The sequence below is a fragment of the Meyerozyma guilliermondii genome, genomic scaffold (genome assembly GCF_000149425.1).
Source record: "Meyerozyma guilliermondii ATCC 6260 scaffold_6 genomic scaffold, whole genome shotgun sequence".
NCBI lineage: Eukaryota > Fungi > Ascomycota > Pichiomycetes > Serinales > Debaryomycetaceae > Meyerozyma > Meyerozyma guilliermondii.
In genome coordinates, this window is record NW_001809795.1 from 849,652 (window position 1) to 862,816 (window position 13,165).

The window sequence follows — 13,165 nt, forward strand, 5'->3', positions numbered from 1 at the left end:
AGCCATAAAGTCGTCTAGCTGTTTGCAAAGATTATTTTTTTTAGTATTTAGCTAAATCCTAATAATAATATCAAAGTTACAAAGATACCTTAATCATATTAAGATGCGGAGGCTTTACCTGATTTCCCTTAAGGAACAAATGACATAAAAGCCCCGGCCATTCATATTGGTCCAAGCCCTCGCAGTCACAAATGTGGTGATCAAGCACATTGTGATAGCATCGAGTTCGGTCTCAAGTATGATAGGCCCAGCTTTGTTGCAACTCAGGCAGTGCTCCGGGTATCAATGTATCTTATGACTCCGGAAAAGCTTACCCCAAATATGCTCACGACGCTTTGGTTTTGGTTCAGAGTTAACGGAATCTTTGGAGCTAGCTCCAAGTATACCTCGGACAGCGTCATTAACTCGCTTAGCAATACACCTCGAGGAGCTTCCTAATTTTTTCCCGAACAGCTTCACTCTTCTCGCCATTCTTCTGAGTATTGAAGGATTTTTTGTTTCGTAAATGGCATATTCCTTGATGGAGGGATCTGGGTTTGGGAGAGCGACTCTAACCTTTTTCTTCTCTTTCGGTATGTCAACCTTGTATCTCCTCACCGAAGATTTAAGTGGCTTGAGTGATGGTGCGGGTGGTTGATGAGGTGCGTTAGCCCGCTTATAAGACTTCAAAGTCTCAGCAAGTAATTCGAGAAGATCTCGCACAATTTCAAAATATCCTCCTCGCTCAAACAAAGCTTCTAGTATCTCGAGACATCTGCCTTGACCATGTCTTCATGAGACTCTATATTTCTTGCTAGACGATTCAGGACTTTTTCGAGTTTGCGATATAAAGACCGCTTTAGTGTTGCAGCCAGTACAGGGCAGCCATTACCACGTAATTCCTTAATTCGAAGTAACCTGTGTTCAACTGCTGCTATTGATGGTGAGCAATGAGCATAACTTTCAACAATCCTGAGGATCTTTTTGTGACATTTCAGACGCAATTTACGCTGTAAAATGAGCCATTCCTCAGGATTTTCGGAACGATCCTCTCCATTGAACTTGAAACCAATGGGAACTAATGCCATACAGTCAACAGATTTAGCTGAACCTTCATTGTCAGCAAGTTTCTCAACAACAAGATTGCAAGCAGCCACAGAAGAAGTTGAACGCTCACGGATAGTTCTTCCTCCCTTCATTTGCAAATGAGCATAGTAGGCATTAAGAAAGTGAGCTCTAAGTCTAATGTCAACTTTCTCAATTGAGTTTGCGTTGCATAAAAGATGGTGAACAGGAGACGTAGCCATATGCACGTAAGGAGAAATCACTGCAAGTATCATGTTGGTAAGGGTCCTGCTAATGTAGTCTGCAACACCCATACTTCCTATACTGCCTGGATTCAACTGCCCAAGTGTTTTGGCCAAGACTGTCATCTCGCGCACAAATAGATTTAAATCTATTTGAAGGGCCCAAAGGTCCCTGAGGACGCTCCAAAGACCAGTTTGCTTGGCGATTGATTGAAGTTGAATGCTGAATGAATTCATTGAATCTTTAAGGTACTTTTTGGGTTTTATTTCAGAAATTGAAATGATAATACCTTTATGATATGAAGAAGCGAGTACAAACGAGCCAATTGGTCTTTTATACTGCGGACACAAACACAAACAGCCCTTGCGTGAGCTCACGTAATTCTTATCTTTATATAAAGAGGACGAATTCATGTCCCTTTCATCAACCCATTAGTCACCTTTGTTTCCGACCAATCTTTCACGTCTTTCAAAGAGGATAACGTCTTTAGACAGGGAAGTACCGTGCAAATGACTCTCATGCTGGCCCCAAATTTCAATAAGAGGAGAACTGGCCATCAACTCATAGTGGGTATATTTTCTCTTGATGTGAGCTGCAAAATATAGCTTCTGATCCGATTTGAAGCGTGGTGAGGGAAGATCTCAATCGGTATGCAGGTATTTCTTCACTCAGACCATCCCAACTTCTATCGGAATCATATGGTATGCAGATAACCATTAGTGGCAGGGAGCTACAAGACTATAGGCGTGAACACTATAGAGTGCAAGTTCCTGAAACCAAAACCGCAACGCACGAAACTCAACTGGCAATATCTACCCCTCTAGATGTATCGATAAATTCTCTGCTGCTCAGTAAAACGGATTTAATCATAGATGCAGACACAGCTGTGCCAGTGCCAATAAGTCCCGAGCAAACCGCCGAAACCATGAAATATTTAGAATTCAAGAAAGCACACGAGGAACAATTTCGCCAGGAGATCAAAGATAAAAGGTTATCACTATCACGCGGTGACGATAGCGATCAGGGAACACTTCAATACTAATGATATGCTATTATTTCTGTGTGATATATATACAAGCAAATTTTAACTAACGGGATTGCTGCGATTGAGCAAAGGCGATCCTTTCTTCGCGACCTTCCTCAGCTGCAGTCGATAATATACCAGTCATGTACGATGAAGCTCTCGTGGAGTCATCGTTACATGGAATTGGATATGTCAAAAGAGAAGGCTCCATGTTGGTGTCACACAAACCAATGGTTGGGATCCTCAGCTTTATACATTCGTTGATGCAGTTTCTGTTCTCCACTGGATTCAAGATGACTACGAGATCAGGCTTTAGCACGCTTGCGGCCTCATCTTCACCAATTTGTCTGTTAGTGGGTTCGTCTGCAATATCAATTTCTTGACGCTGACCGCCCCCGACTTGCTTTGATACTTCCGTAAAGTTGGTAATCGTACCTGGAATCCATCTCTTGGAAACATAATATCCATTACTTCTTTCAGCAGCCTCTTCCAATGCTCTATGCTGTTCCCAATGTTTTAAAGTACCCACATAGAGAATAATACCACCCTTTTTGGCGACTCCTTTCATGACAGAAGTAGCTCTTTTAAGAGCACTTATTGTTTCTTGAAGATCAATCAAGTGAATACCCTTATACTCACCATATATGTATGGCTGGGTCGAAGGTCTCCACATGGACTTAGCATGCCCTAAGTGACACCCTGCAGCCAATAAGCTAGCGATGGTTACGTCATTAATCGTGTTTGGTTTCTTTACCTCATTTCTAGGAACGTAAACGTCACTCAAAGTAGACCCCAAATTTCCCGATTGGTTCAAATGAGAGAGCTGCCTCAAGTACAACTCCTGTGACGAGTACGGTCTATAATCAGGAGTGGGTTTTAAGTTTGGATAAACGTTTGTGAAAGAATTGGATGTGGTTGACTGGATGCGCAGTGTGCTATCGTCTCGTCCTGATTGATCCACTTCGGCAGTAGCTCCTGGTACATACCATGGTTTGTTTTGAACTTCAGACGATGGCAAGTTCATACTAGCGAACATGAATTCTTCCAACTCCTCGTCAAGTTGCTTGACTTTATCTTGATCAGCGACGTTATCCAAATCATTTTGCAAAGATCTGAGTCTTTCTTCCATAAGAGTGGAAGGGGTTTTATTTAACAACAATATCTGTTCTTTTGTTTTGTCCTTTAACTCACGCAAAGCTTTGGCTTTGGCAGTAGCTTCTTCTTCCCTTGCGAGTGCTTCCATCATAGCGCGTTCCCTTAACTCACGTTGATTTATTTGTACCTCTTCTTCAGCTACCACAGAAAGCGAGGCTCGCTGACAGCGGAAGACTGTAGACCGCGGAAGCAATGTTCTCCGCATGGAGCCAATCCTGCTGGTAGAGTACATTGTGACAAAGCTCAAAGTGAACCGTCCTCTCGAATTTTTTTCGCTCATGGTTTGCGCACACAAAATTCAGTCTGCAACCAATCGAGTATGGCCTTCCATTAATTGAAAGATCACAATGAATTATGGTTCAATATTCAAATCATGGCAAAAGTCTTGAACTGACTATCAGCTGGGTTGAGGAATATATTCTTGGATCGTGCGCTCATGAAAATGTTTGTTTGATAGTAGCAGGAGCGATAAAATCAGATACGAAGTATAATCTTCAAGTGCCCCGCTTGGGTTTGATTGAACCAGTTTGCTACCAAAGTAAAAGTGATCTGTATCGAAAACATAATTGAGCTCAACTCAGTATTAACAGAATGCTGCAAAATTCAAGATATGGCCACTGAAAATGATGTCTCACGTATAAGCACTGTGATTGTATTATTGGGCTTATTTGGGCACTTCGACAGAACTCGAAGTGTGGGATATTCAAAAGATGAAGTAGGCGAAAAAGAAGAAGACGAGGAAGAAGACGTCTTAAGCGACGAAAAGAAATTCTTCTTCTTGACTAACGACCAATGTAACATCAAAACAGTGCAGGACATTTGTTATATGTTATACTTGGTTGAAAGCCGCAAAGGCTTTAAAGTATTTGTCAACGACTATTGCAACGATGAACCTGACACAGAGGGTAAACGAGTACCCAATACGTGGAAGATATCAATTCCCATAGATGAAGAGTGGGGCCTGCCTCAGTACGAGACAGAGAGTTGCAAAATGGTGACTATGAGTACCATTCTCGAAAGGTGGATTACAATCTAGAAATATTGCCAATCATCATTTCATTGAATCATGATCATCTCTGTGTGGTGTTGCTTTCATTATGAATTTTCGTGCCTAGCAGAGAGTATCTGTTTCGCTGCACATTTGATCTAACGAACTGGGGCCGATCCATTTCAGACAACGATCTTCCTCATTCACATTGAAGGTAATATTTACATAAACGCCATACCACAAGTGAAGTTCTAAAGATAACTAATCGAGCATGTGTTAAAATCTAATATATTTGAGTGTGTCTGATTAGATTTCTACGTCACAGAGATATTGCTGCAATATATTCACAGGTTGAGACATGAAGTTATAAGGTTGTGAAACAAAAGAAAAACATTGATATTAGCCATAGGTTATTAGTGGAAAATACAGCTTGAATCTGAACCTCCAAATGTTTCGTTTTTTGAATGTAGACTAAGTATTCCATTTTTTCATTCCCTAAGGAAAAGAGAGAACTATCTACAGGGCGATGGGCCTTGGAAGAAACGGCAACTATGTCGTAGTAATACAAAACTTTATGTCCGTAGGGAAACAATTACTGTCACCTTTCTATGATCTGAAGATATCACATCCTTAGAGAAATTTTTGAGACCTTGATTGAGATGGAAGAAAGCACTCAAAAATTTTTCAAGCCTCCTTCTCAGATCCAGCGGCCTGCTCACCCTCTTCTTCGGCCTCGTCATCTAAACCTTCACCAGCTGCACCAGCTGCGCCAGCTTGACCCAATTGACTTGCGAGAGCACTGATATCGAAGTTTTCACCTCCAGCGCCACCGCCCATTCCTTGCATCAATTGAGAGAGATCCATGCCTTCCATACCTGGCATTCCTCCCATACCTGGCATTCCTCCCATACCTGGCATACCTCCCATACCTCCCATTCCACCGGGTCCGCCGGGTCCACCAGGGCCACCCATACCCATCATGTTGGCCATGTCGTCATCTTTTTCTTCCTCTTCATCTTGTTCGTCTTCGTCGACCCACTTGTCAAAATCGGTCTTGATATAGTGATACTTTAACTTGTCCTTGGTCAATCTTGGCCAGTATTCGTCCTTAGATTCTTTTTTCTTCAACACAAGGAAGATATGAGACCCGCTATCAAGGTTCTTACGTGACTTCTCTGTATCAATCTCATCAAAGAACTCAATTGACAAATCATAATGAGTCTCTTTGTCCAGCGAGTCAGCTGTCAACTTTAAACTAGTAGATGTCAAGTCCAACTTAGTGTTAACAGGGTCGGTCACTTCAATGGTTAAGTAGATCACATTCTTTGACTCCTCGTCAGCAGAAGAGCGTTGCGCCCACAATACAGTTGGATGAACAGTCTTGACCATGATAATAATTTGCCCGTGGTCTAATTACTGTATTTAAGTAGCAAGTCGCACTCTTCCAACAAGGTAATTTTCTCGAACATTCTACGTGCGACGCACCACCTAAAAGATATCTTCTTCACGTTAGTAGGTCAGATACTAATGAAAGGTCTTATTATATAACAATGTGGACGAATTGAGGCACCTAGATCATTATGTATACACCTAGTAGCTGTACTTCACCCTACGGTTAGTACACCAATCTGATTAATGGCTTTGAGGTTAGGAAGTACCGCTTTGACATGTGTCCTTGAGGCTTGTGCACCAGCGCATAGAGTATACTAAAAGAAAAAGATACTTAAATGTGTGCTCAAAGTGATGGACAACAAACTGTTTTTGCACCCTATACTTAATTTCCGCAATCTCCCTATCAGTTATGTACAGTACCAGTCATTTCAGCACTTTATCGCTTTGCTCGAGACAAAACTGCCATGATCTCGAGACTTCCTGTGGAGATACAGGTCCGTTTGCTAAAGATGGAACCCAGTAGCTCCCTAAAAATGACTAATTCCTATTTTTACATACTTTACAATGATCTATACTACGACAAGATCATTGAGTCATTTGGCAAAAGTATAGTTCCTGTACTAATAAAAATACTTCCTTGGCTCAAGACATATATCAAAACCCTTGAAGTATTTAGATCAAAAAGCCGTCAAATAATATCCAACCGCCTTGACTTGACCGATACTGGAGTCGATTATTTAGGGATTTCTTGGGAGAATCCTTTGCATTGTCAATTCATAAAAGATTCATGGAAGTATGTTTATTCGGTGCTCAAAAACAAGCGTCTTTTTGCTGAATACTCAGATTACAAGATAGACAGACCCACTAATTATGTGTACCACCACTTTGTCGAAGTCAACCGAACCTATCTTCTTTCCTACACTAAAACAGTATGGTTGGCCGCTGGCGACTATAATCTTAATATTGGATTGGTAATTAAACATGGAAATGGATTGGGAACAACAAAATTTGAGATTGAGTACGAGTCTGAAGACGGTAAGACAGTGGCACAGACGTTTTATCCGCCTTCAAACATAAATGATATACTTCCGAAGAAGCAATTTTGTTTCTTGAAAATTGGAGAGTTCTCAATCCCACAGAAGAAGAAACCTTCTGAGAATAAACTCTTCAAAGTAAAGTTCACCATGGAAGAAATTGGATTATACTTGAAATCAGGTTTCAGAATATTTTTCATCGATTTATCCCAGCCTTCCATGCTCTTCAATGATTACGATTTGCTATACTATAGCCTTATGGAAACTGACTACAAATATTTCATTAACATACCGATGAAGAATTTATACAGAGCCTTGAACTACGTGCAAAATGGTGGAAATGAAATGGCACCTTTGTGTCCTTCAGGGTCCGTCGAGTATGGAAGTGGTGAGCCAATGGATATCTGGTCAGAATATAACCAGGAGTATCTAAATACGCACAATGCGAAGTGTGGCCACTGTACAGATGAAGAGGTAGTTCCAACAAGAACCAAAAGTATCATGGCATTTGAAAATGACACCCGTTGGTTGCAGTGTTGTGAAGATAGGTTAATGCAATATGGCAACTTTTTCTTCAATAATAATTTGAAACGGCGCTATTTCAAGTTCAACACTGTTTATCAAAGGCGACAGTTCATAAATCGCTATGGAGACTTCGAATTAGATTGGGAAGAAAATGCTAATGGTACTCACAAAGATGGCACTCATCAGGAACATAAAAATATTCAGCCCTACTCATATGACCTGGAAGGTATTAAGTGGAAAATACCTATCTTAGGTGAGCTTTAACGATAATGATCATCACAGCCTTGATGGCTGTCAATGCGTAATGACCTCCCTAGAAACACCGCTCTATCACATAGTAATAAAGAAGGCGTGTACGGCAATCAATAATAAGTTATAGACATTTCTAAGATACGCCGCATTATCGGTTTTTGCAGCTGTATCTTAATCAGTAATCTCCTGCATATCATGCATTAGGTTGAATTTCTGAATGTAGTTGTTACCACATGAGCCCCAACGTGAAGGATCAAGATTCCGAAGCGAACAACAACAGTAACGCCGAGTCAGGCCATGGTATAAAATATGAACCTCCCCGTGATGTTAATAATGGTCGCAGCAAATCAGATACTACAAGTGATATTCAAGAAAACGAAGAAAACGACAAGAACAATAACGAAACCGAAAGCCAAGAAGTCGATGATTCGGACAACGTTTCTTCTGATGAGAGTGAACATAGTACTCCTGACGCAAGCAATAAGCGGATAATATTACAGCGTTTTACAATTTACAATTCCCTCACTACCATGTATATTGTGGGAAGTAATGCAAAGGAAAGCTTGTTCCGTGTTTTGGAGATTAACAAAGACTCAAAAGATGAAAAGAAAATCACAGCCATCGAGGATAAGAACTTTTTCTACACGAGAAAAGATATGGTAGAATTGATCAATGACCTTAATGAGACTGTTGAAGGTGGAATTCATAAAGTGACCAGAGGTTACGGCATCATCGGACTAATTCGTTTTACGAGAGGCTATTACTTGAGCATTATCACAAAGTGTAGCCAAGTTGCTATACTTGGCGGTCATTTTGTTTATCATATTGATGAAACCAAATTAATTCCCCTTGATATTCATTACGCGCGTCCTATAAAGTATAGCGATGAAGAGAGGCTTTTGTCGATATTCAAGTACCTTGACTTGGGGAAGACATTTTATTTTAGCTACTCTTACGATATTACCAATTCCTTGCAGACTAATTTCATGAGATATAAAGATGCTGGAAATGCGATGAGAAACACCGAGAATGCCTCAGATAATGAAACGAAACAACGAGCTACGGACGTGATCAAACACAACGACCGATTTGTTTGGAACAAAGTGCTTTTGAAGCCTCTTGAGAGTCAAGATATAACAATTTATGAGTGGTTTCAGCCTATAATTCATGGTTTTGTTGATCAAGCAAACATATCAATCTACGGAAAAAAGATATATATCACAATAATCGCAAGACGCTCGCATCACTTTGCTGGTGCCAGGTTTTTGAAAAGAGGTGTAAACGATAAGGGAAATGTTGCCAACGAGGTGGAAACGGAGCAAATAGTTTCCGATATGATGACTACGTCTTTTCACGATCCAAAGCATGGCTATTACAACAATCCCCGATACACAAGCTTTGTTCAACATAGGGGCTCGATTCCTTTGTACTGGTCCCAGGATTTGAACAAGCTTCCTAAGCCACCAATAGAAATAAACCTCTCGGACCCTTTTTACCAAAGCTCGGCTATCCACTTTGACAATTTGTTTCGACGATATGGACTGCCCATAATTATTTTGAATCTAATCAAAACGAAAGAGAAACACCCGAGAGAGCTGAAATTGAATCAGCATTTCAATTCTTGTATTCGCTATCTCAACCAATTTCTACCTGAAAAGAATAAGCTCCGTTATCACTCATTTGACATGTCAAAACATTCAAAGAAAAACCTTGATGTTATCGGTCCTTTGCAGAACATTGCTGCTGATGCATTAAAGGAAACCGGCTATTTCCATAACGGTGCGACATCAGAGGAAACCAAGCTTCAAGAAGGAGTGATCAGAACTAACTGCATCGACTGCTTGGACAGAACCAATGCAGCACAATTCATTATTTGCAAGGAGGCACTTTCGCTTCAACTAGCCAGTCTTGGTCTCATACCCAAATCTACGAGTCTTGACTACGACTCCGACTTAATCAATATATTGACGGAAATGTTCCACGATCATGGGGATACAATAGCGGTTCAGTACGGAGGATCCAATCTAGTGAATACTATGGATTCTTATCGAAGAATAAATCAGTGGTCATCGCATACGCGAGATATGTTGAATAGCGTCAAGCGCATATATTCAAACTCTTTTATGGACCTGATAAGACAAGAAGCGATTAATTTGTTCTTGGGAAATTACGTATATGATCCAACGCAACCTAAGTTATGGGAACTACAAAATGACTTTTATCTTCATAACGAATATCAAGCGCAGGATATAAGGAAAAGAAGGAGCTATATACATTGGTACAATGATCGCTATTTTGATCGCCCTATCTTTGTTTCCAATAGGTCACTTTTGGAAAACAAGATACCAAGTCCAGCATTCGAATACAACCCGGAGCAAAATGACAACTGGTTCAACGAATCCTACGTTCCTCGAAAGTATCAGTCGATGCTGGACCTCTTTCAATTCAACATGAACTCCAATGCACGATACTTTCCGTCCATTTCCAGTAACGAATTCGATTATAGCCCTTTCAAATCTCGAAAGCCCTATCCAAAGGGACTGAAGGCCGACCTTATAGGTTCTACAGGTGGGAAATCTGACGGTAATGAACATGTGAAGTACTTGGATACCTGCGACACGGAAACACTAGTACCCTCGTCTGCTTCTCGACCCGCATTAGAATCGACTCACTCAAGTTCCGATTCAAATAAAAGAGGAAAAACTAACAAGAACTTTCTTCAGCATTATGCATTGAAGCATTTAATTACCAGCAAGGGAGATTACTCCAAATACGAAGGAAGCAGTTCTACAAGAGGCTCAAACACAGATCACGCTCGCCACAAATACGAGTCAGAGCAAAGATCGAAGAGTTTCTTGCGTAATCTCGAGTACCAAGAGAATTCTTACTATGTGGCATATAATAATGTGAGTTACTACCAAGCACATGTCAATAACAACAATTTTCGATCTTCAATCACAAAAGGAGATGAAGGGACAGATTTGCAACCATCCAGAGCAAACTTGGAATCCTACAAACATACCATGAAATTTAGTACGTGTCCAACGCTACTGAGCACAAGTGAATTCAGCAGCTTAGAAAACTACTTTACTCAAATGCCGTGTATTGAGAGTCGTCCGGCGATTCCGACAAAAGAAGTAGCAATACGAGATGACTATTTTGGTTAGAATATAAGTAAACAGAAACGTCCAATCTAAACACTAGCAATGTAGTGACCAAATCATACATACGTATCAAAGCGCAATACGTTCATGAACTTAGAAAAGGGGACATGGAAAACTGAATCACCATAGCAGAGTATGAGAGCCACAAACGATACGCAAACGGAGCCACAGTAAGAAAGGGCTGTTCTTATATAGATAAAATCTATTTCCCCATATGTTATAGTATCATAATCGTTAACATCTCAGAAGCAATACATGATGATCCACCATTTGAAAGGGTTGCAAGGTATCAATCAATTTCGACGGATAAAGACACCTTCATTATTACGCTACTAATACTTTCAACATCATCTATCCGCCACAGCTAGTTTATCATGAGCCTACTTACACGAATATCAAAAAAGCTTTATGCGCTACCTTATAAAATACCCAGCGTTGAATATTTCTTTCAGTATGATGACGGGGCTATTCAAGATTGAACTCAACAAAATGAATTGCCACCCAATCTTTAGAGAACTTGCTTGGAAGGCTTCTGATAGATGAAGCGCCCAAGGATTTATTAGATAAATTGCCCTATACCAAAGTATTTTTTTTTTCCATACGATAAGATCTTCATACATTCAGTACCTCACACTACTAATGTAGAATATCCAAAAGAAATACAATGTAAATCTTTAGAAATGCAGGTCACTTCTTGGAACAGCAAGCAATGGGAAAACTAATAATGATGAAGTATCTGTCAAACATATCAAAGCTAAAACTCAAGTACTTAATCAGCGAACAAAAAATTTCATGTTCTATTCACAGAATCAGCTTGTCGGTACTGGTGAATAATACTCTTCCAATTGCATGATATCTTTTTCCATTTCAGGCCGACGAATTCGGCACACTTGGCTTTCATACCATAGGAAACCAAAGAGCCCTAACCTGCTGTTTTTGCATTTGACAATAGCATATGCAATGTCTCAGCTACTGTGTTCATTATGAAAGTATTTTCCAAGCGATAGATAGTCGCCGTTGTCTGATAGCGTATTACAACACTGTAATGCAAATACTAACAAGAAAATAACTCATCTCAACCTACTACTCACCGAATTATAGGGTAACGCTGACAATTTAATTCTACTTAACGTAAAATCAACTAAAGGCTCACTAGTCCTTGAAGCATGTATTTGTGAATAATCTGAGATCCTCCTGTCAGCTACCCTCCTTCTCGTGGTTATCATGATGCTATTAAAAGTGCTTTGCTACAAATAGTAGACTAGTGGGCTCATTCTATCCACAATATTTTTAACAAATGGTACTACCTTTCTCTCTATCGAATTATGAATGATGTATGCAATTGATTAATTGGCATCAACTATGCATGTTCGTGACCTGCGAAAGGTGGAACTTTTTCTATAGTCAAGCTAAGCAAATTGTTATAGCTAGGTTAATATGGTACTAATATTCTTCGTACCTTTCAATCGTAAATTATGTATATATTACTTGCCCATTTTGTTTATGGTACCTCTCTGTCCGAGCGGTTTATTCATGTCTACGCTAAATAATAACCTCTGCATACTATATTCATGACACTTTTTGTAATCAAATAGTATTGACCAACCACATTAACTCCTATGGTGTCTCAGAATGCTGCTACAAAGTTAAGTAGTAGCTAGTAGATGAACATTTTTCATATTCCTTAAGATACGCCACTGGTTGTCATAACTCACCATTGATGGGAATTGAAGAAGCACAGAGAATTCATCATCTCTTAATCCATCTATGTTAAATTGCATATTTTTTCAGGTCTCTTCTTTCAATGCATTCGTAGCCCTTACTAGGAAACCCATAAAAGGATTTATAAAGGAGATACCATCGGCGGTAATGATGACGATTCCAAGAAGATATATATCGTGTATCCACGAACTAGGAATTATATACGATTGAAGAGCCACCGGTTAAACTTGCAACCTTTGTTAGGTTAATCTTGGCTGCCTTGGTAATCTAAGCTGCCACCAACATCCACTCACATGAGAAATAGTATGACACGAATGTAATAGCATCACGTCCAGGGTCCTATAGTTGACATCGATCGCACTGCCATCTTTTGTGGAAGTAGCGGAAGCACTTGTGAACGCCTGGTTGTCCGCCTTATTATTTATGGTCCCATACTTTCATAAATCACACTTCTGTTAGTTTACTAATCCTATTCTGATAGTTCTCCACATGTTCTTAGCTGCTTTTATTTTCCTTACCAATATATTTGGTCAAATATATCGAGCATGATGTATACATCTATGGTACTCCGCGCTATAAAATATGAACAGTCAACACTGAAATATTATCACCATAACCACCT

General features: G+C 40.0%; 5 protein-coding genes across 5 annotated transcripts; 2 read left to right on the forward strand and 3 right to left on the reverse strand. All coding sequences in view use genetic code 12, as the record gives it.

The window, feature by feature from the left end:
* Positions 1–737: 737 nt before the first annotated feature.
* On the reverse strand, positions 738–1,700 carry PGUG_05078 (uncharacterized protein; the record flags this gene model as incomplete). The annotated part of the gene is made up of 1 exon (XM_001483073.1): positions 738–1,700. One exon carries the CDS (start codon positions 1,698–1,700, stop codon positions 738–740), a length of 963 nt encoding a protein of 320 aa, XP_001483123.2.
* Positions 1,701–2,375: 675 nt separating this feature from the next.
* Positions 2,376–3,746, reverse strand: PGUG_05079 (mitochondrial 37S ribosomal protein uS2m; the record flags this gene model as incomplete). The annotated part of the gene is made up of 1 exon (XM_001483074.1): positions 2,376–3,746. One exon carries the CDS (start codon positions 3,744–3,746, stop codon positions 2,376–2,378), a length of 1,371 nt encoding a protein of 456 aa, XP_001483124.2.
* Positions 3,747–5,138: 1,392 nt separating this feature from the next.
* On the reverse strand, positions 5,139–5,843 carry SBA1 (Hsp90 cochaperone; the record flags this gene model as incomplete). Its single annotated transcript, XM_001483075.1, has 1 exon — positions 5,139–5,843. One exon carries the CDS (start codon positions 5,841–5,843, stop codon positions 5,139–5,141), a length of 705 nt encoding a protein of 234 aa, XP_001483125.2.
* Positions 5,844–6,310: 467 nt separating this feature from the next.
* Positions 6,311–7,669, forward strand: PGUG_05081 (uncharacterized protein; the record flags this gene model as incomplete). Its single annotated transcript, XM_001483076.1, has 1 exon — positions 6,311–7,669. One exon carries the CDS (start codon positions 6,311–6,313, stop codon positions 7,667–7,669), a length of 1,359 nt encoding a protein of 452 aa, XP_001483126.2.
* A 221-nt stretch (positions 7,670–7,890) lies between these two features.
* PGUG_05082 (phosphatidylinositol-3,5-bisphosphate 5-phosphatase) lies at positions 7,891–10,824 on the forward strand (the record flags this gene model as incomplete). Its single annotated transcript, XM_001483077.1, has 1 exon — positions 7,891–10,824. The coding sequence occupies one exon, from the start codon at positions 7,891–7,893 to the stop codon at positions 10,822–10,824; it is 2,934 nt and encodes a 977-aa protein (XP_001483127.2).
* Positions 10,825–13,165: the final 2,341 nt, after the last annotated feature.